The 24,511-nt window shown below is 41.6% G+C and overlaps 1 protein-coding gene across 1 annotated transcript in view; it reads right to left on the reverse strand.

The window, feature by feature from the left end:
- The window catches only part of MED13L (mediator complex subunit 13L), a 166,199-nt gene that overhangs the window by 70,131 nt on the left and 71,557 nt on the right, over nt 1–24,511 (reverse strand). The window contains exons 3-4 of the mRNA XM_085076156.1: nt 15,722–15,806; nt 11,440–11,523 (exon numbers count right to left, since the gene is read on the reverse strand). Of these exons, the coding sequence (XP_084932282.1) occupies nt 11,440–11,523; nt 15,722–15,806 (169 nt within the window). The remainder of the gene's footprint in view (nt 1–11,439; nt 11,524–15,721; nt 15,807–24,511) is intronic.

The following is a 24,511-nucleotide window of genomic DNA, read 5'->3' on the forward strand; positions in this document are numbered from 1 at the left end:
AGAACCTGATACTCTTCAGGCAACATTTCCGCTCCTTCCTAAATTAAATATTTTTCTAGGAATTGGGCAGGGCAGTGAATAATTTCCCTGTATGTCCCTGTCACAGAGAACTGCTCTCCAAAATGTCACATCTAAACGTGGTTTCAGCGACTCTGTGTGCACACAGACATGTTTCTACACAATCTGAAAACTAGTAAAGAGAGAATTCTCTACATTAGACATCCGGTGCCATATTTTAGACTGTTGGATCCTTCAACAAGGAAAAAAAAGAAGATATTTTAATGTTCTTTCTTCAGCTCTTCTTTATCAGCTTTCCAGTCAGCAGATGGAAATTATATAATTAGATGTACTGACATCATCATCCAAAAAACACTTGCAGTTCCCCGTGTCTTTAACAGCTGGTAACATGAAGAGATTAAAAAGAGATGAGATCCCTCAAAGTAATTTTTGCAGCTTGCTTTCCTCAGGAGACAGAAAATCCCCTTGGCTGGTGGGAAATTCAATCTACCCCTGCATTCCCACCTTGTTCTCCAAGATTCTTCTCCCCACAGTGCTGCCATGCCTGCAGACATCCTGGCCACCAGCATTAGTCTCCCACTCTGCCAGGTCACATCATCAGTCATGGGACCATATTTTGGAAGTCCTTGAATCCTTCACATAGGCATTCTGAGAGAAGTGGGATCTGTGGGTACCTTTCCCCCTCCAACTCCCCCAGGGAGGAAACTCCAAAAGCATTGTCACCATGACATTCAGACTGATGGAAAATCAGGGGAAGGCAACTGCCCTCCATGCAAGTTTCAATTTTCCCAAATATTCTGGCATCTGCTGGTGCATTGCTGCACTTAGAGATCGCCATCATTGCACCATGTACTGTAAGAAAACTGCTTTTGAGTCCAGATCTGGACTGGTTCTCAGAAATCCACAGAAAACCTGAAACCAAGGCAAGAAGGAAGGGTGGAGGGAAAAGGGGTTAGTTACTCCTCCAGGAAGAAAGTATCTTGCAAGTCTCACATGGGAGTTTCACACAGCTGCTGCTAAATCCAATGATGAATGAGGAATTGCTGTTGGGTTTTTACTTACAGATCACCAAGGATCCAAAGGCACTGCCAGAGGTGTGGCCTGGGATCACAGGACACTTCATCTGCAATGCCCTGGGCAGATGAACCCTGACCGAAAGACTGACTGAGGCAACACTACACACACAGTGTTAGATTTAGAGAGCCTTTTCCCTGTGCAATGTAAACTCTCTGTAACACACAAAAGCTCTCCCGAAGTCATACTTTCCACCCTGAAAAACAGTATCTACATCCAAGGCTTGTGTAATTACAGCAAAGCCGCCTGGACAACACGTTTTGGCACAGAGAAACAACATGGTTGGATCCGTGCTGCATCACCAGGAACGATGTGGCAGCAGATGGCAGCACCAACAACAGGATGGGCAAAGATCCGTTTGGGAATGCTGGAAGAGTATTTTGCTGGGAACTTGAAAAAAATGTCTGCTCCTTAGGAATGACCTAAAGCTAAGGAATTACCTGAGCTTGATTATCAGGGTAGAGTCGAGATTCTGAATGCAGTCTGATTTATTACAGCTACATTTTATGCTTATTGATTTTCCAGAAAGAAAACTTGCCATAAATACACTGTGAACAGAGGATTGCCCACATGTGGGTCTGTCCTACCTCAAGGGAATCCAGTCAGCTCAGACCCACACACTGCAAGGGAATCCAGGCTTCATTTCCAAAATGTTATCCAGCCACTTGCCCAGGATTTCTCAACTTCCTAAGTGCACACACTCAAAACATAAAAAGTCACTTCTCAGCCCAAGTGAGAGCACTTGAGAGCTGCCCAGCGTTAGGGATTGAGAAAGGACCTGCTCTGCACACACTGCTCACCCTGCCTCTGGCTCAGACCTCTCCTAACTTGTGCAGAGTTCACACGGAGGGAACAAGGTGTGCTCTGCAACTTCAAGCAGGAGAGGAGGATTTTTCCTGAGGGTTTGCCCTCAAAGGGCAAAATTCTTCAACAATTCACCCCAAATCTCAGTTTGTGGGAGGTATGCAGGCAATGGATCACACATCTGCTGCCAAAACCTCTCCCTCCCTCCCCATCCTGCCCTGCTCTTTTCAATGAAATAGCTATTTTTAACCACATGAGATTTTTCAAAGAAGAAAAGTAAAAGCCCTGTCACTCAGTACTTCTTGCTACAACACACTGAGAACATCCAAGAATAACAACCAGTGGCTTCTTAATGCATTTTACTAATCCCACTCTACCCAGTTTGTCCCACCAAACATAACTGCTCTAACTGCAGCTCCTCCCATGCTAGGCAGGTTTAAAAATAAATATTGCTGATCTCAGGACAGAGTTTGGTTACAGGGATTATGCAGGAGGAGAGAACAAGGCATTGGAAGCAAACAGAAGGGAGAGGCAGTAAGCATTACTTCTGTCCTCTCACCAACAGACTGAAGCCATAATTCAGAATTTTGCTTTCTCCAGCTGCCAAACACAGTTCACAAATGGTGATGCATTTTAAGCTGAATTTGCTGTGTAATTATTTGTATCAGCAGCTTGGTCCTCTGCAATGTTCACTTCAGCCTTGGAAAGTATGTCCTACAGCTCCCCATTCCTCATCCAGATATGGGATGGTGTGTGCTGTGGGCCCACCCAGAGGGGCTGCTTTATACAGCCTTATTTACATTATACAGGATACACCAAGTGTTCATTCAAGTTTGCTGCCTTCTAAACCATTTCTACCAAACACAAGCTACTTTAAAACTGTGCCATTATCCTGAATGTGACCAGTTAGTAAGTTACAACACTAAAAGCATTCAGAAGACTAATACAGCATTTGCTCAACCTTATAAATGGTTCCAGACAATTAGTTTTTTTAAATAAACATGTCCATATTTTTTTTTTGCTGTATAGCAGCCACAAAATAGTCCAGAAATCATCATCTGATGATTTCTTAAGCAAGGGACCTGGTTGCACAATACCTAGCATATCATGTGGTATTGGAAAAAAATCACATTATTTTGCAGGACTTTAAAGGACTTGTTCCAACCCCTGCCACGGGCAGGGACACCTTCCACTATCCCAGGTGGCTCCAAGCCCTGTCCAGCCTGGCCTTGGACACTGCCAGGGATCCAGGGGCAGCCACAGCTTCTCTGGGCACCCTGTGCCAGGGCCTCCCCACCCTCCCAGGGAACAATTCCTTCTTAACATTTAATTTAAACCTACTCTCTTTCAGTTTAAAACCATTTCTCCATCACCATATTAGTCTGAGTGTTCAGAAAATAAGGGTTAGCAAAAATTTTTAAGGGAATATAAGTCTCAGAGAACAGACTTTGAGAATAACTGTGTTATGAAACAAAGCTCTATTTCAAGAATAGATTATTTTGAAGAGGTAGAAAAGTGTAAAAAAAAAAGTGAAAACGTTATTATTATTGAGAAAAATAAGTCAATGGAATTGCTTTCAGCTGAAGCTTTCTTCCCTTTTTTTGGAGAGGGATTGAAGGTTTTTGGCTTTGGGCACCAATTTTATTTGTGAATATGAGAAAGTGTATTTACTTCTGAACTGGACTGAGAACAAACCCTACAGTGCTACTATTTTTGCAGAACTTACAAGACCATACACGAGGATTTTCAAGCAGTCTAAGGCCCAAATGCAGCCTGATTTTCAGAAAGCCAGGCAAGCCCTTCTCTCCTCTCCCTGAGGCTCCTGCAGCACAGAGAGCTGCAGCTGCACCTCCAACTGCAGTTGCAAGAGATTTAAGAATTCCAAAGTAAGGCCCTCTAAATATCTCCAGAAGCCCTTAAGTCAATTCATTGCTGATACAGTAAGTGACAACACTTGTGTTTGGCAGCCAGTGCAACTGGGAGCCCTGACAAATCTCATTAACAGCACATCAGGGGCACTTGGTTTATCCTTTACACACAGTGCCAGTGGTGAGTGTATAATGAGAAAAGGAGCTTAAACTTTAGTGGGACTGCACTAATTGGTCACTGAGTCCTGATTAAGCCAGGCTTCATATATAATTACTGAAGTTCAAGTATCTGACACAAATGTATCCAAAAACACTTAATGAAGATACTCAGTCACTTCTAAACTATGCAAATAAAAGTAAGGCATGAAAGAGAAAAGAAACAGAGAACTAAGCAATTCTTATTTTCCTGAACTACCTGCCTTTTGTACGCTCCTCATCCAAAATATTTCAATTGTTTAAATAACTGTATTTTTAAGTTATAAAAGTGTAAAGATAATCTTTCAATTATATTAAATAATGCAAATATTTAGACTATATAGGCATTCCAGTAGCCTTATATATATATATATATATATAAATATTTGCATATATAATGTTGCCCAGAAATAATAACTACAAGAGAAGGTTTTACAACATCCAGAAGTAAAGGTTACTGGATCAGCTTTATATATTTGTACATTTACATTAATTAAATCAGGATAAAAGATCCATAACTGGAAAACCATAGAGACAACTTTTCTGCATTATCAACTGGAATCCACAAAAGTATGTGCCAGCACATCCCCCCAGATGATAAAAGAGGAAACACATGGGAACATATATCCTAACACCCATATCCTGCATATCCTGGCTTCCTCAAAAAACTACAAGGAGGTAGTTACAAACATACAATGAAAACAGATGGATTCTGAGTATTTCAGAAGGTAAAAGGCAATACAGAGTCTCGGGCACCTCACAAAAATTAGACTGATACTCTGTGACAGCATCCTGACTGTCTGTCCTGCCTCAAGCACAGCCCAGGAGTACAGGGTGCCTTTGGAGGCAGCAGGCTCGATGGGATTCTTCTCTCTCAGGACAGAAAAGGATGAAATTCTGCTACCAATTCATTTCAGACTGAAGGGTGTTGGTCAGGAGTATCTGTCTCCTGTGCTGGAAGCTCACATGGAGCCAAACACCTGGAGTTTACAGAGATCCTTTACAAGGCTCTGCCACTCCAGGTTATTCTGTGAGCACCAAGCCTGCTGCCTCCCCTGGGAACTGCGGGGTGCCAGGAGGGACCCGATGTGCCTGCTGGCTCCAGGGACACCCAGGCACCCCAAACACTCTGGGCAAGTGCAGAGATAATGCTGCCTGCAGCCAAGGAGGGCACTGCAGTAACAGCACCTCTCTCACCAGGACAAGGGCACACTTGGGAAAAAGCAATTCTACCTCACTGCTGTCACCCAAACACAAGCTGTGATGGCACTGACCAGCCCCAGCACAGCTACCAACAGCCCTGCTGCTCTATCTGAGCCGCCTGGCTCCGGGCCATGTCCTCAGCAAACAGGGCAGGACACTGCACAGCATCACCTGAACCGGCTCCAGTGGGGCTCTGCAGCAAGCTGGCAGCACAGCTCCAGTGACATCTCGGCAAGGAGCCATGCAGAGAGTCCTGCCATTGTCCCCAGCACGTTATCCTGATCGCCAAGGGACAAGGAATCGGAAGAATCGGTGCCTGGGGTTGCTTTGCACTGCGTTTTTAATGGTTTTAGCCAGGGAAGCAGATGAAAAGCCGGGCCCTGAGGCTGGGCTGGCAGCCCTCATGGGAGCTGTCCCTGTCCTGTCCCTGTCCCTGTCCTGTCCCTGTCCCTGTCCCAGCTGCTCGGTTCTGTCCCCAAAGGACACCCCACCAACCCCTGCCCCATGCCCCAGGCACAGCTGGCAGCAAACTGGGTCACTCATTGCACACAGGCAAGGAGAATTTCACAGCACGCTCCAGCACAGCTCTTACCAGCTTCCAGAAAATACTGGCTTATAATTTTCATTATTAAATAAAAAAAAACAATAAAAAGACAACCAAAACTGAATAGCCCTTAATTTATAGCTTATCTAGAAGGTTTCTCTGGTGATAAAGCACATGAACATTGAGACTTTCAGTCCAAAATGTCCTTTTTCCTGCACAGTGTGCTAACATTTTCAACCAAGAATTTTACAAATGAGATTCCTGAAATACAAACACAAAAACAAAATAATCCAACACTACTAGTGGCATATATAAGAATAGATAATAATTATTAAAAAGGTACTGCTTAAATAGCACTTTCCCAAACCATCTTAATAGTATCCTCAAGTAACCCTAAGCTGTTAGTAATGTTTTGCTGTTTTCCTTATAAAACAGAAAAATACATTATATTTATTAATGGTATTAGATTAATTTACTTGAATAAAATGACATTAAATCACTTGAAAAAATCTATAAACATAAGCATGTTGATATCAAGAACACCTTGATACTACCTTGATACACTTTTTGCCTGAAAAATGCACATGAAAACACTTATTCTATAATCTGTATTTTACAGCTATTCCTACTGCTATAATATGAATGCAGACCATGTTACATTGGGTACACTACACAGTATTTCAGAGTAAGTAAGAGTTAATTCAGCTTTAGCACACACAAGATTACCAATTAAAATAACACCAACCACAGATATAACACACCAGCTTGGTGTATGGTTTTACTGAAACCATAAGTAATCCTCAGAAGAAACTCAGCAAAGATGAACATAAAAGTTCAGAACTTAAACCTTGAAAATATGAAAATATTTCTCTGGGAACTAAGCCTCTTAAACTGAAATAGAAAAGCTTATTTTTACAGAGATAGGAAGAATTATTGGAAAATACACAGTATTTCTTATAACTCAGTATTTCTGTCACATTTATTTTGACAAGTCAGGAATAAGAACACATTATTTAAAATTAAGTCAGATTGATTTTCATTATTTTCCTGCCTAGTCTTTCCTCATTTATAATGGTGTTGGCAATACTGTACATATATATTACTGCAGCATCACTATACACCATTTTCAAGAAACATATACGATCACATTAGTGAATTTTTTAAGATGGTTAAAATACAAGTACACAAACCTGCAGAATTAAAATAATTTATAAGACTTCTTTTCCTCCAAGTCAAGGAAATAAAACCCTCCTCACTGCATCGCAGCAAACTGCACATGCACGATCAGTTACTTTTTCTCGGCTGAGGAATTCAAATTTTCATAAAAATTTAAATAGATCAACTTATTTTACTGTGCTTTTACTGCACTATGTCACCACATAATGGAACACCTGAGTGCCATTTGCCAGAAGACATTATCTGTGCCAGGAGCAAAGCTGCAGGTGGATTGAGCCAAGGTGCTCCAGTGCTTCCAACAGCTCCCAGTTTCTCTTGGCACAGCAGTTCCCCTCCAGGGCTCCCCAAACCTGATGCTCCCATGTGAGGACACTGAGCTGGCTGGCAGGAGCTCCTGGCATGGCACAAAGCAATGCCCAGTGTCAACTCTGGGATCACTGATTTAGTGATCCTTGGCTATGTCCTATGACTACTCCCAGGCAATGGAAGGCAATGATCATTTCAAGAATCAGAGAGGGAGCAGTGCTTAAAGTGTCTGCAGTCCTCAGGTTGCGATGGCACTGATTAACGCCCAGTTTTGATGCTCACAGAGAAGTGAACCCAGCTATTGAGCAAAGCTGGCTGTGGATGCAGTGCCTGAGCTCTGGCACAGGGGAAAAGCTCCTGCATTAGACCTGCAGGAGGAGAGCTGACGTGGGAATGCTCTGGATATCTATTCAGACACCCATGCACTCAGAGCTCAGAGGTTTCTGTGCTCCAGCACATCACATAAGGTGGTGAGTCACCTGCCTTATGGGACAGTGACAACCAGAAAGCTGTCTGGAAGCTGCAGCCTGACTGCAACCCCACTGCTCCATCCCTGCTGCTTCCCACAGGGGCTGCCTAAACACCACTGCTACCTGCCAGCCTTCCCTCTGAGTAACGAGGACAGGAACGAGCTCCAATTCAAAACATTCTACTCATGGAGTAGTTTTCCTCTTAAGGCTAAAAAAGCCCAGCAGACTTTTGGAAGAGGGGATGACCCATAAATTATTTCAGCTACAAAAAGCAACAATTATTTTTTCACATGTTCTTTACATTTAATTAAACACAGCTTAATAACTTCAGCTGCTCATAGAGTTCAAAACAAACTGATTTTCCCCACGATTTCCTACACACCAAGGAAGCAATCACTAAAATAATCAGCAAACATTCTTACACAAGGTGGTAATAATTTTTTTTAAAATAAGATGTTTAACCCTTCATTGTGGTGCTTTCCAAAGCCAACCCCCCCATATAGACTGTGAGAATGAATTTTCATCACACAGTGAAAGGCACTACCAGTGCCTTGGATCAGACAAGTGCTGTGAACTCCAAACATACAGATCTCCTTTAGAAAGCTGTGTAGAAAAATAATCAAGTTTGCCACTTCCCATCAGGAGCATGAAATCTATTTTAGACACACTGCTGTAGGATGACAATAAAATGAGTAGTATTATTTAGGAAGTGACACATAATCCTAAAGATACTTGGGAAAGAAAGCCCACAAGTTCTGCACTAAATTTCCTGTCGAAAGCATCTGCTCTGCACTGTAAGCAAAACAAACCACAAGCATACAGGGATCTGCCTGGAACTCCCTCTGCTGTTCCCCCAGCCCTCCTGGAAGAGCAGGAGAGCTCATCCTGCACTAGTTCCCAGCACAGCCTGGGAAGGCAGGCCAGCCCCTTGCTTGTTCTTAGCCTCCCTCTCACAGCTCAGCGTAAGTAGGTCACGGCCACTGCCATGCTCCACTTCATCCTTGACTTCATTCTGCAAGCACAGCCCTCCCGCCCTTCTCCTTTAATGCCATTCACAAAAACCTCCAGGCCCTAAAGGAATTTACTCCTTGAAAGGCAGCCCGTGACTTTTAACTCCTTCCCTGTTCATGCACACCCAGCCCAGCAATGCTCAGTGTATGCCTAAAATGGCATTAGGACACTGGACATTGTTAATACAGCTGGACATTGGAAATTTGAGATGAATAAAATAACTCTGCCACAGGTAAAAAAGTACAACAGCAGACTTTAGAGCTGGTTCTATTTCTTTAGCAGAATGACACCTGCTGTTTCCCACCATTCAAGGGGGTATATATCAGATATATATCCATACAGATCTCTTTCCACGCTCAAGGAGAACAGTGCAGGTGTTTTCAATAGGATTGACTGCTCCCAGACTTCGACCTGATCCCTGTATACACATGCAACTTATTTCTATTACTTTGTAAAATAACATGGCTTTAAGTAGTATTTTTTAAAATACCATTTTTTTTGGTTATGAAGGTTTTATGTTAAAATACCTTAACACCCTCAGTTGGCCCCTTCTTCCTGTGACTGCTCCTTATTGCTTTATCTAGAATGAGCTGCTGCTTAGAGCAAGAGCTCCACAAAGAATTTATCTGGAATTAACATGAATCAATTTGTGAAGATAGCTTTTTGTGCTATGCTGAGAAAGAAAGCTTAAAAGATTAAATAAAAGGTGTCTGGACAGATTAGTCCCCAAAGCCTCCTGCTACTTGTTGCTACTGTCCACAGCTGAATCCACTGTCCACTTTTGCAGTTTTTGCTGCAATCTTTCAGTGAGATGAGTTAATTTAATGATATATTTATAGCAAAAAAATTAATAGCCTGAAACAATACAAAACCTATTTGAAATTAGGCATAATTATTATTGCTAAATAAACACTTTTGAAATGGTGCATATCCAAAGGATCTATAGTGACAAGAACTTAATAAAAATAAACAGAGAAACCAATGCTCCCCCAAACCAACAACAAACATTATCTTCAAATCAAGAATGTATCCTCCAACCCTAAAATCCACAATGTCAGATTTATTTATGGAATATTTCAAATACAAATTGAGTTCCACATGAACTTGGGTTTTATAACATCTTCCAGGACAGGTTTCTTTACGTGCCGCCTGCACTTCTGTTTACAAATGCAATTATCCCCTACAGAAGCCTCACTGTGCAGGTTGATTTGGTGTTCCACACATGTAAATCAGTCACAGGACTTATTAATCTGTCAGAATTCTAAGGTGATATTCCCTCCCACGCCAGTGCTGCTGCTGTTTTTGACAGCCATCATCCACAGTATCAGATGCTTAATTTATTAAATTGATACACACCAGGAGTGGGCAGGAGACTCACAAGCACATTTAATCTGAGCACTCAGGCTGCAATGACGTGGGTAAAACAAACAGCTTTTGCTGAAAGGAATTGCCTCTCTTTTCCAGAGACTGGAACTGACCCCTTCTTACGTCACTTTAGCGAATTAATCTTCCAGAAAATTAAGCTGATGTTGGTATGATCAGAAAAGCAGCAGAGAAAACACGAGGGAGAAAGGTGGTTATGCACAGCCAGGACAGAGGAAGGTACGGAAAAACCTGGACCTTTCCATGGCTCCTTGCCATGAGATCGATGTGAAATCAAAGGTTACACACACACTGTGTCAGCCACAAAGTAAACAGCAACAGAACAGATAACTCCATGCTACATTAACACTTTCACGTTTTAGAAAGGAGACAAATCCATGTTTAACTCCTGCATTCTCTGAAAATCTAGTGCTGTTTGTAAGCAGCTGGTTTGCACCAAGTGTGCTACAGAAGGAAGCCAATGGTTTGTAGCATTGCATTGAAACATTTCTGCAGCTAAACCTTGCAGTGAGATCAAGATGAGAGGGAAAGGCAGGTCTGATGTGCAGGATGATTCCCACCTGTCCCCACCCTGCCATCAGCCGCCGTGTGACTGCAGCTATGCTGGGTGGATGAAGAAGTTGCCACCCCACTTCATCTCCACTGCTCATTACCTTCAAATCTCCCAGCATAACTGCGTGTTTAGTCACTTCCTAACCCAGTTCTGTCAAAATGATTCCCGTTAGAAAATCTGTGTTTCAGCTTAACTCAGATTATTTTTGACAGAACTTGTTTAGCGGATGACTATAAATGCAAGTACCAGAAGATCTGAGAACATTGTAACCTTTAGAGCTCGGAGAGGAAATAGCAGCGAGCAGGGGAGCCAGCTAGCCCTGTTCCATGGCTGTGCTGCTGTGGGAGAAGCACATTAATCACTCCTATAGGTCTGATTTGTCAGCCTGCCTGAGCAGGGAAAGCTGTGTATCGAGGCTGGCATCTTTAAAGAAAATAAATCAGGAAATCTATAGGCTACTTATTTTACTGCTTAAAATGTCAGGTTGGGGTTTAGTGTCCAGAAATTAAAATAATTCGTTATAACTGCCTGCAATTCTGTTGTATAATGAGAGGAACAGGCAGATGCTGCTCAAAAGATATTAATAAATGTGACATTTCTGTGGAGCTAATGGATAAATATCAACCTCGCCTTCTTATCTTAAATTATCATAACAAGGCCTGAAAACTTACTTAATTGCTTTCTATGTGCTACTGATGTGAACACAGTGTCTGTGTTTCCACTTGTTACATGGCAAAAAAAGTAGGAAAACGACCACCAAAATGTAGCATCAAATTACCATCACACAATCCACAACACTGACAGGAGCAGTACTTGATGTAGAGATCTCCTTACCTTTTGTTGACAGGCTTCTCATCCTTGTCATAGGGCCTTATGAACCATTTCCCAATTCTTACGAAGTTTTTATCCATCAGGCATCTAGAAAACAATTACAGCAACAATTACTAGTTACATCTTAAAGTGTAATTAAAAGGAGTCTTTGAAGACAGTGACTCTAAGGGATTAGGCAGCTGAATTTCCATCATAATGAAACAAAAGTTTGTAGCTTTTGGGATCCACTTTGTTTTCCCACACCAGTCACACCTGCCCCATCTCATGATGCTGTCACTGATGCTGAACTTCACTATTTCCACTCAACAATCTTTGCCACAATCTTTTCCACTCCATGCTATTCATTTTGCTGAATGATCCATCACTCTATTTTTCACATTCCTCTTCTTGAACAAAGGCCATTCATTAGTACTAATTCTTTTATATTCAGTAGAAAATTTCACAATAAAGAATATGCATTCCCATATTTTTTAGCATGTAAATGGTATAGTATAGGAATAACAGAAAATTGTATTAAGGAAATATTAGCAATGATTCAATTTTCCCTTCACGTGATCCCCAGCATGATTTCAGGTGCTGAAACTCCTGTAATTACTGCTTCCTCTGTCAGAAAACCTCACTCCATCAAATATACTCTCACATCACCAAAATGAGAGCAATAATTTCCATTTTCTGTGGTCCCTTTGAATGTGCACAGTTTCTTTTTAGAAACTGCATATTCCTCTCTATTAAAACAAGAAAAAAAAACCAACAGTGAGGACACAGAGTGATCAATAGCCAATTTCAATGGACAAGTTAGGGAGTGCCTGATGCCCTTCTAGGTCCACCTGTGCAGATGAATCACAGGAGCAATTTGCCAACCCTGAGTATGCCTCATACATTAAACATGTACTCCAACATGCTGCCCAAGGGACTACACACAGAAATTCATAATTAAGGCATATTTTTCAGTAAGGTAAATAATATGCTTCAAAAATTCTGAAAAATTGGTTATTTGTTGCTAGTGGTTTATACACTATTGCAAGCAATAGGCAAGCCATGCCTATACATTTCACATCCATTCAGTACTTTTTATTTAGATGAAAGAACTGGATTTTTCCACTCTTCTAAGTTTCCCAATAGTTTATTTCTATAGCAGCTGCTAGAGATTAGCCAAAACAAAGGGAAAAAAAATTAAAAATCACATGAAACTTTCTGGGCAAGTACATTGTGCAAGGTTCAGAGAAGCTGTGTGATCTACACTTCAAAAGCATACCTAGAAGACACAGACAGGAAACGGACTACTGACAATGTAGATACTAAAATGCTCCTAATTCTTCTGGATAAATTTGGCAGGGTTTCCCAAAGTTAAAGCTGAAGAAAATTCTAACAGCACTTTCTCAATTAAAGCAAAAAGAATCCAGTTCAGTTGAATATACCAATATCTTAAACTGAATATGAAAGCTAAGCTGCCAGAGATCTAAAGACATTGGTAGGGGGGTAAAAAAAGCTTCAGCAACTATTTCCCTAGGAAATATTCGCTATCAGAGAGTCTGTCAGTGCCAGCATGTTTTATACAAACAAAAGGAAGTCTTGTGAAGTTTACATCAGATCCCTAAAGAAAATAATCCGTAGTAGCAGAAAAATGTAATAAACTCTTCCCATCACACACACTTCAATGCCACATCACTGCGTCTCACCACAGCAGGTTTAACTGCCTCAAACTAATGCTGCTTTCCTAGAAAAAGAGTCTTCATGGGAAGATTTGTCCTTAAAAATCAGTCAACCCTCCACGCTAAACTAACCCATGGGTTATTTAAGGAATAATCCCATATAAAATGAGAGCAGCACGGATCTCAGACACAGCCGGGTGGGCAGGTAATGACAGTAGGGTTATTTGTGCTGTATAAGCACTAAAGGTAACTAGTCTTTCATAGTGAGCCCTAACAATAGACTTGTGGGGGAAAAAAAGAAGGAAAAAAAATAAGGAAGGAAATAAAAAGGTGATAAAAAGCAGTTATTTAATGATATAAGGACATGAAACAGCCTGCAGTCTCCTCTCCCTCCTCAGGCTGGGCAATCCTCCCTCAGCACTGCAGCTGTTCAGCACTTCACTGCTGCCTGACCTCCTGGATTGCTGATTTTCCACCAAAAATGACCTGCCAAGGGCACACCAATCATTATGAAATGACACTGTAATATTTGGAGTACTCATCCCTCAGACCTTGTAATGTTTTCTATATTGCCAATTAACATAAACTGATCATTAGCGTGGGTACCGAGTGGGGAAAAAAAGAAAAAAAGAACCCAATCAGCAGTGCAAAGGCCTTTTTTCTTGCCTTTGCCTGGGTTAGGTGAAAGCAGACACTTCTTGTCCCTCCCTGCTCTTTAATAAAGCCTGCACACGTGTTGCTGTTACTTTACATGAGGTTATTATGATGTTAAGTTCAGAGTTGGTACGGCAGACAAAAACAATAGAGATAAAAAGTGACAACTTTAAGTTCTGCTGTGATATTGTAAAAATTGTCATTGGGAGAGCATGAGATGTTCATGTCCAAGGCTGGGACAGTGGCACGAGCTGTACCAGCTTATGGTGACATGAACCACATCAGCTTATCGTGACACGAACCTATCAGCTTATCGTGACATGACTCATATCAGCTTATTGGGACATTAATCCTATGATCTTATTGTGACATGAACTATACCAGCTTATCATGACATGAACCATATCAGTCTATCGTGACATGAACCACATCAGCTTATTGCAACAGGAACCATATCAGCTTATTGTGACATTAACCCATATCAGCTTATCGGGACATGAATCATATCAGCTTATCGGGACATGAACTGAGGCTCTCAGCAAACACCTGAGGTGTGTTCACCAACTACTGCTGCAAGAAAGACTCTCCAGTCACAGTTGGACACAACAGTTCTGCTGGCTCTGCCAACTGATCTCAATTAAGTTATTTTTTAAAAAAATTAAATTTATTTCACAAGTTTAAAGACGTCCAAAGAATAAAATTAGCCACTTTACACCTAAAAGTCAGCTGGCTGGGTACCACAGATTAATAAACACATATCAAATTAATTTCCCTTTTATACTATAAAGCTATAAAAGAACTAATGAACATTCTAGACTTGGAATTTAATTTTTATAATTTTATTCACTCCAAGAAGCCTACAACTTTTATAAAAATCCCCTGAAGAGACTGGTGGGATAGAAAACAGGGAATCCAACAACTAATCCTTGTACCTGTGGATGCACACAGGTAACTCAGTCACCCCATGGAAACACAGCCTCGGGAACATAATGCAAACCTCATTACCAGTAAATCTACATCAAAGCAAACAGGACACTAAATGAGACAAGATGAAAGTGTTTTCCATTTGCTTATTTTCTGAAAGAAAACATATCCAAGGCTGCATTCTGCACAATTACTGCAACACAAAGGTGCATTCTATTTTGTTGTTGTCATTGTTATTAGAGCCTCAGAGAAAGTGGGAATAGTCTAATGACATTCAATTCTGAGAAGATATCCAAATTTGTAAGAAGAACTAGGATGTAATACAGGAAGGTGATGAAGACCTGAAGAACTGCAGAAACAGGAAGAATAAAATGCTATAGCCTAAAATGCCATATCCCATTCTATGGGCCTAAGAACATGATAATCTTCAATAATCTTAAGAGCTGATAGCTGGATTAAGAAGAAAAAGCCATAAGTGTATTAATTAATAACATAACAACTTTGTAATCAGGTCATATATGTGTATGTGTATGTGTGTGTGTATATATATATATGTATATATGAGTAAGTATGGCCTATCAGAGCCAGGAGCTGTTCAGCTTAGCCCTGAATATTGTGCACAAATGTAGTCAAATTGTAACATGCAAATAACTAGGATGGCTGAGAGAAGAGAGTTAAGAGGTTTTATGATACATATCATTTAATTTCATCAAGGCACTGAAGGTCAGATACAATTACCCCCTCTAAGCACCTAAAGAAGGTGAAAACTTTTCTGTTTTTTTGCTTTTAGAACAGCTCCTTAGCAAAAATCCAAGCAGAAATACATGTCAACATTATTGCTTGTAGGAGTGCTTAATTAGTTAGGACAGCATTTTATGATAAACTACCAGAATCAATGATTTCAGAGATCCATCTCTATCCTGTTCTCTTGGACTCAAGTTCTAACTGTAAAAAAATGTATTTTAAGATCCATAACAATATAAATGCTCTGTAGGTATGCTGTATGATTCCAAGTATCAAAAGGAAATATTTGAGAGCACTGGAGTTTTTCTTACCTTTCCAGAAGATTATGAATTGCTTTGAAGAGCAGGGTCCTACACTCATAGGAAAGTCCATTCTCCCAGAATCCTTCTTCCACCACTATAAAAACATAAAATGTCAACATGCTCAGAATAGGGAAATACCAACATTTATCCAAAACATATCTCCAACAGCTTTAATTTTCAAAGCAGCATGTTTCATTAAACTATTTCAACTATTACCTATATTGCCCAAGTAGCTTTAATCTTTACTTGCTGCAGACACAGCCTTTGAATTAGGAAAAAAAAAAAAAAAAAGCCCAAACCAAAACCAACACAAAAGCATAAAAGCAAACCCATTTGTTTGTAGCATTCAATATTCAAGTACAGGGGTGAGGAATGCACGATCATTCTCTGCCACCACTGCTGGGAGATCCTTTAAAACTTAACCACACATGCCGACAATCAAGAAACAAAGTGAATCATTAAAGGTGTAAAATCAATTTACATAACTGAAACAACATGAAACAAGTCCCCTGAACCTCTCGCTGTCACACTCAAGTGCAATTCCTCCATTGTACTGACTTCAAATATTGCAGTTTTAGCAACACACAGCAGATTTTATACCAAAATAAAAACTCTACACTCAGTAGCGAGCTGCAGAGATTTTAGAGCTAAAAAAAAAAAAAAACCAACTCATTATCTCTCATAGTAGAGTGCAGCCTGAATTAGTCACCTGAAGGATAGACAAACCTCAGAAATATCTGCTGTCCTTACTCGTGGCTTTTGGGTGCTAAAAGTACCAGGAGTAGCTCTATTTCTGGTATGCCTGCACCAGATTCGAAATCTTACTCAGCCAGAAGATGCAGAGTGAAAGCAGAGGATAAACCAACTTTTTTAAGGGGTAAGAATTCGTTAATTGTCTGAGTTCTGTCCTTTCAGTTTTACACGAATAGCCGGCAGATCTTTAGAAGTGCAAACACAAAATTCCACTGCACGCTAAGCACTGAACACTTCACACCCCTCCCCTGGCCAATCTGCAGGACGAGCCCTCCCAGCAGCGCGTCTAGCGCAGAGATGATTATCTCCGGATAGTTTACAACCACGTTTAAAGCAAAGCTTCTAAGGAGTTTGTGCTCCGTGGAAAATACTAATATTGCCAGCAGCCTTCAAAGCCTCGAGCCACTGTTGTGCTGCCTCTCCAGGAGCTGTAACTCACAGACTCAGACAAGGAAAAAGCACTTTTTTTGCATGTGCAATGTTGTGATATGCTAATGCTGGGAACAGAATGGAGAAGCCGGGTTTTAGTACCTAAATCACCTTATCGACCAGCCCAGGGCTGCCCGGGGGGGTGAGACCCAGCCCTGTGCCTCTGGGCACCAGCAGCAGCCAAGGAGCTTCTCCTGGGAAAGCACCGCAGCCCTTTAATGCTCGCAAGGCCTCCGTGACAGCGAGGATGTAATGGGCCATGGCTATTTACTGCAGCAGCTCCGCATGGCCTCGGCTTGCACGGCTAAAACACTGGGCTTCAGGCACTCAGAGCCTCCGTGCCTGCTCAGAATACTGACGGATAAGTCCTCAACAGCTCACAGCTACTGAAGCCCCAGAAGCTGCAAGGCAGGTACAGTCTTGCACTTAAAAATGACATAATTCTCAAACATATGAAAAGTTACATAATGGACTACGAAAGAAAATATCTGCATGAAAATTCAGTATTTAAACTAAAAAAATCAAATCTTTAGACAGCATCGTGAAGTTAACAGAGCCTGTAAAAGTCAAAATAAATGAGCTCTTCTCGAGTTCCACCGTATCCTAGGGTGTAGTGCCAGTATTGTCCCTGCTTTAGGAACTTCACGCAAAATAGAGGAGACAAGAATCAGTTCCATGATTTTCCAGGAAGGTTTCCACCACCAGCTCTGAAGCTCTCAGTCTTAACTCCCCACCTACTCCCAGGTATGCACAGCAGACTAACAGGACCCTGTCACAGCTAATATCATCTTTCAGAACGATTGTCTGCAAGTATACTTTTGCCATTTCAGAAGAATTCAGTTCAGATCATGCTGCTTTACACTGTTAAATGTAATATTCTGTAGAGCTGGAATTATTTTAACCCCGAATCCTTTTGTGAATGGACATCACCTGTATTCCTTTTCCCTGCTCAGCTCCCCTGGGCTACAGCAGCCCGTTGTTCCTCCACAATCCCAGACATGAAAGCACTCCACATCCCAGCAGGAGGGATGGGATGAGGGAATGGAAACCGGCAGCACTCCCCTCCCTACCACAGCTGCATCCATGGCTGTCCTGCACTCGGCAGAAGGAATGGCTGGCAGGAATGTGTCCAAAATCCTGAGCAAAGCAGGGAAAAACCACGTTAACCTTGCAGCCAAGTCCCGAGGGTCAAGTTGCCATGAGATCAGACTGGCTAAGGAGCAGCAGTGGAGTGGGACAGGGAAAGGGGAAAAGTCTGGAGTGGTATCAACCCTCAATATTCTAATTTTCCAAACTGCCTTTCTTAGCACTCGGAATTCATATAAATTTTATATGAAATGGAAATAAAATTATTTCCCTATTAAATTTAACTCTAAGTATATCATAAGACATTGCCATAACCATTTTCCTATAATAAATAATGCCTTTAATTCCCAGATATATTAAAGCACTATACTTACTGTAATTATCTCTAATGCTTCTTTATCCTACTAAAAATGTACATCTCACAATTAAGAGCATGTGCATATGCCTGATGCCATAAAAATGAGGAGGAAAAATTAGAAGTGCAGCATTTCACTTCCTCTCTGCTCTTCGGCTTCCTGATCCAGACTCCAAAAGAAAAGTGTTGAAATAACTGGAGCAAGCTATAACTTCAAGCTGCATATGGTGACCAGTACAAAAGCTTGGCAAAACACTAAAAATTAGACTATCCTTGTAAATTCCAAAGTTCCTGACACTTATAATTTAACTAGATTTTGGAGTTTGAAGAGTATTTTAAATTCCTTATAGCAGATTGAAGCCTAGGAAAGAATTGTTGGTCTCTGTCTGTCCACACGATGATTTCTAATGCTTTTAACATTCAACACGATCCACTCCAGCCCCTCTCAGCTTTCCCATGCTCCTGACAGCATTTCCAGGCACAGCCAGCAGAACACAGGTGCTGCACAGGTTCCAAAACATGAGAACACCTCTGGCCTGTCCTGGAGGTGTTTCTGTTACTTCAGTTGAAATATTTCCCTTTAGACAAACCAAACATGACACCGAACAACAGCTGTGAAAGCCACCTTCCCAAACAGAGAACTTGCAGGGGGAGAATCAAGGAAAGATGGAATTTTTAGTGAGAGGGAGTATGATAGAGCCTGTAACTATTTTCCTCCCTGGAAGTCAGAGCAGAGGGCAGGAGTCTGGAGAGGCAGCAAAGCAGAGGGGCCAAACTGTGAGGAGCCAAAGGCATGGCTAATCTGCTCCCTTGTTTGCAGCAATCCCATGCTGGGGAGGAGCCAGGCTGGGTGAGCTGCAGCAGCCCAGGCTCCTGCTGAGCACAGTGAGCTGGCAGGTGACTGCTCCTCCACCAGCACAGCTTTCTGTAGACACACATCCAGAGCTCTAGCTGAGTATAGATATATTTATCTGTCTATGTTAACTACCCTATCCAAGCCTGTGTACACCCCGGAGTAGTCCAGGATGACACCTGGGAGTAGCATTCACTTTATTTTAAAAAGCAGCTCATCCCCTTCTCACTGCCCTGCAACAGAGGAAGAACTTCACCACTTCATTTCTCACCAAAAGAAGCAATTGCTTTCCTGCAGTTGGTTTTTGGATTTTTTTTCAATTAAATCACCTCTCAAAATAAACAACTAAGCCTATTAAAGTCTCTAAAAATCTGGATTCTCAGAGAAAAAAAAAAAAAAAGAGCAGAAAATCCAAACCAAGAAACAAGTGTATTTGACACTTATCATGGATTGCAATGGAGGTGTTAATCTCACTGCTGGTGTTCAAACAGAATAGGAATTAATCAACAGCCTTCATATATAAAGTTTTTAAGTGTTTGTTATCATTTTGTTTCCATAGGCTCAAAAAACCAAATAAGATGTTTGTGCTGATTTTTATGTTTAATCTTGCAGATCATATGTTTAAAGAATTAAAGGCAACTACAATAATTTAGACTTACATGGGGAATTTATAATTTAAACATACATTAATGAGCAGCTTAGTTGGCTTGGGGTCTTTTTTATTTTCAAGTCAGAGATATTAAGGTCTTCAAAGTGTCCAACAATTTTTATGAAGACAGCCATGTTCTCAAAAAAAAAAAAATCCATTATAAAAATTTCAAGGAGAGAAGTCACAGCAAAATATCAAAGCAAATACTTCAATAATTTTAGGTCTCCCAGCAGAGATACTGGAAAGATAATAAGATCTCTGTTCTGCTTCAGTGGCCAAACTGACATATTTTACTTAAAAGAAATATAGGAAGGAAGGAGAGGAGGCAAGTTGGGGCTGTGTCAGCGCTGCAGAGACAGTTATACCTTTAAGAAATCCAGCCACCCACATTTTAATAATTCAGGTCACACTGCCTTGTGCAGTTTAAAAGCAGAATTAGTTTCAAAGAATACATATTTCCTCAGAGCTATGTTACATATTTCCTTTTAATGTATCATATTGCAGCAACAGCTGAAATGAACGTCTAGACATCAAAAACAAGGCTTTATTCCCACCTACTGCTTTTTTACCTCAGGCATCAGAGCTAATGAAACCCATTATCCAGAACACTGCCCTCAGTTACCACATTGGCCACTGCAAATATGAAAAAACACTCTGGGACAGCACCAGTTATTCAGCCATTAAAATTACTGAAAATCAATTTCTTGCTGCACACTGCAGAAATACTGATAGATTAAAGCAGGACACATGGGACAAGGAGATTACTTCCAGCGAAGATTACTATGTCAAACTGCTGAGGACAGGGAGTTACTCAGCTCCTCAGGATTCTCATTCACAGCAGCACATGCTCCTTCTTAGCCTTTGATATTCTGCCTCCTCCTTCCCATGAAATATGAAGGATGTGGGGCTTTTTCCCATGTTTTAAAAACACACAGCCAAACAACTCCAGCAAAATCAGATATAAAATTACCAAAAGCAAGCATTTAATTTTTCATCTGTGTTTTTACTAACGTGCCCTTAAAACAATATTTCAAAAACCAACGAGCATTTTGAAGCATCATTTCTCCTAAAAAATTGAGTTAAGAGAGTAACAACACAATGCAATGGTACATTAGTTCTGAAAAACTATATTATACCCATAAAAATCCAATTAAAGACAACGCCATTGATCGATCATTGCTATACTGCCATTGATCACCTTGTAAAATCTGTGTTTGAAGTCATTAGTGATTAAATTGACTTATTACTAAATCAGATTCAACCCACTTAGAGATCTAATTTCCTTGTGCTGGTTATGATCGTAGGGAAATTGTGCTGCTCACTCGTACAGGCCTGAGAATCCGTCTTGGCTCCCTTCCCCAAGTCATCTCATCAGCCAAAATGAACCAAAACAGTGGAAACATTCCCCAGAACGACCCATTTGTGTTCTGTTTCCAAACAGAGGGAATATTCACTGGAGATGCACAGAAGCATTTCAAGTCTGTGTCCTTCCAAGGTATCCTTAACAACTTCCAGGAAAATCAGAATATTAATGGAGCCCATGGCTGGAGATTGCTGCTCAGGCACGACCTGAGTTTGCATCTCAATGCGCCGCAGTTTTTTTATATAAAAACCAACACTTGCAAGCAGAGTTGACTATGAAACTTAAAATTGTTGCACTTCAGAAGGATAAATAAAACCTTCAAAGGCAGCAGCTGTTGAATATCACAGGAATACTCCGAGGCTTTAATTGTTGCGCATTGAAACAGAAATTAGCGTAATAGCTATTTATTGAAAAACAGATGGTAGGTAACTATCTGCACTTAGATTGTGTTAGCACTACTTAAAGTATTACTTTTATCGCTCCCTCAGTACCGGTAGGTAGAGAGTTGTTTTTTATAAAATCCACATTGAATGTTACATCCTCTCCCTGGCCACACACTCACATTCCCATGCTCCTGCCTCTCACCGGAGCACACCGCAGCCAGATCTGCACAGCGATGGTTTCCCAGCAGCTTGGTTAACCAACATTATTATCTGTGAAATCAGAACGAGCCTTTCTGTGCAATTCCAGCTCCAGCCTGCTCTCTCTGCAGGAATGCAGATGGGCTGTGCAGAGCTGAGCTGCTCACTCCCGAGACAGGAGAGATTCCAAACCAAACCATGGATTTGCCGTGTGGTTTTTGCTTTGAATGCTTTCTACAATCACCAGAAAGAGTAAAAGGAACAGAAATAAGGCACAATTTAATGTGGTTTGCAGTCTCCCAGAGCAAAGCAGGAAGTTGTCTGCAATGGGAAACCTGCTCTCGCGTGCCAGAAAATCCCCCAATCCCTGATTTACGCTGCTTCATTTGTCCCACCATGTGTTTGTGTTAAACAGCCTTATTTCCAAGCCACTTTGTATTTCTTTGCAGAGGTATTTCCTATAAATGAAAAGCATAACCTAACCATAGTGAAACGGGACTAAAGGTTTGGTGAGATTCTCACCATCATTTCCTAAAGTCTTCCAGGCTAAGGATGCTACTAGGAAAGAAGTATTTTCTTAACTTTACTCCCAGGAGTTTCTAGAATTTCCTCTCACATTTCTGAACTTTTCTATGAAAAAAGTTCATTACATTTCATTTCAGTTCATTCCCTTACATTTCATTTCCCTCATCAACTCTTTGGTAAAGGGGCATTAACGGTAGTTTGTCAGAAGAACATAAAAGCAACCCAAAAACATTGAAGGAAAATACAACTTTAAAAAGTCTTACTATGCTTTCCTAATCCCAGAAACAACCTGCACTCTCCAAACTTGATTTGCTCTCTTTTCCCCTTCCAAATCTGCCGAGTTTTCTTCATTTCCATCTCTAGTGCACACCTGGGCCTCGCAGCCCATGTGACTCTCATTGCTCACATCATTGCCACCCCCACTCCTGCCTTTTGATCTTGCCAGCTTCAAAGCACATGGAATTCCTGCCCTGGATGAGCAGCAGGGAGACCTCGCTCGGCAGGGACAATGCGCTGAGGAGGAGGAGTTGTGTTTTTCCTCTCGGAACACAACTGGTGTTTACTGCCCTGCTGGATGCTGAGTGCATTCCCTGCTCGCAGAGGTAACGCCATGTACGAGGGCAGCGAGTCTCTGCGGAGAAATCCCAGTTCAGCCATCCCCGAGTAACACAGGGCAACTTTTTCTGCGGGAAAATGCCGTCCCTGTTAATCCCTGCTTGGAAAGCGAAAGGAGCCCGAAGTGTTCCCTCACTTCCCAGGAATGCACGACGTCAGTGCTGGAGCACAGCTCTGCTCGGAGGGAGAGCAGCACCGGGATGTTTCCTCTCCTCCCTGCTCTTGCCCACAGCTCGGCCTCACAAACGCCTCACGGCTCCGCACAGACCGCTCCACCCGCCCTGCCATCCTACCCCTACCCATCCCCATCCCCATCCCCATCCCCATTCCCGCTCCCATTCCCATCCCACCTGCCGGCCCTGCCTCCCGTTGATCCATCCCCGCATCCACAGCAGCTCTGGCGGCATCCCAGGGCAATCCCGGGAGCTTCCCGGCCAAGGGGACACGGGACACGACCCACGGCCATGCCCGGGGTGACAATGCTGCTGCCTCAGGGAGGGCAGCGTGTCCGCAGCCCGAGGGTGGGAATGTCCATCCTCACCCCGCAGCAAGGATCCTCAGCTCCTGCAGCATCAGCTGCTGCTCCCCATGTGCCACAGCCTTTCACTGATCTGTGAAGACAACAGCTGGACGAGAGACGAGATCTCCAACATATCCCAGGAGACATTTCTGGAGAAATGCCGGCTGTAAGGTGCCCAGCCTCCCCAGAGCTCTGCTTCACCCAGCTGGGCTCTGCTTTGGGCAACAAAACTGGGGATATTTCCATCTCAGCTGCATGCTGAGTTAACCACGGCAATATTTGGGTTCCACCAGCTCAAACTCGAGCTTACCCTTCTACATAAAAATTAAGAATTGTGCTTGGTTTTCCTCAGTTCCCACTTGGTTTTGGCCTTGTGTCACTACTTGTAGCCCCCAGGCTCCTATTTACTCCTTGGTTTCTTTTTTCTTTTGTCAACCTAATGCTTATAGAAATAACAGTTTTCATAAGAAAATCTTGTTTTCCTTAACTTACTTGAAATGCTATATTGTGAGCAAACAAGATTTGGGTTTAAGTAAGAGATACAGAAAATACTGTTAGAGCAGTTTCCCTGTTAAATACACATCATGGGCCCCACAAAGAACAGCAAAGGTTGTAAGTTTGAACTACAATCCTAATTTCACTATATATAGAACATATTAGATAAATCCTCTTCATGTTACTGTTTGAAAGTAGGAAAAGGTGTCAATAAACTTTTTTTTTCCTAGGTTATACATCCTTTCAAACTAATGTTTTAAAGCTTATTTTACTACTTGTTTTCCTACATCCCTGCTGGAATTCATTACATTTTACCCAGGAGTAAATGACAAAATTGACTTTGCAATTTGTTCCCTTAAAAACTTGCTGCAGCCAAAGCTGAAGGACACAAAAATCCCAAATCCCAACAATCACCAAAAATTCAAATAGAAAATAAGAGTTAGCAGCAGGCAAACCCAAATTTAATATTGCCAGCAGGTCTCTTGAGTAGCAAAGTTAAGCAGAGATCACTTCCAACCCAAACCATAACATGACCCTGTAGGTCTTTCCAGACATGACTTTCAGTTTGTAATTTT

The sequence above is a fragment of the Lichenostomus cassidix genome, chromosome 15, assembly GCF_008360975.1.
Source record: "Lichenostomus cassidix isolate B80296 chromosome 15, HeHo_3.0, whole genome shotgun sequence".
In the NCBI taxonomy this organism is placed as follows: domain Eukaryota; kingdom Metazoa; phylum Chordata; class Aves; order Passeriformes; family Meliphagidae; genus Lichenostomus; species Lichenostomus cassidix.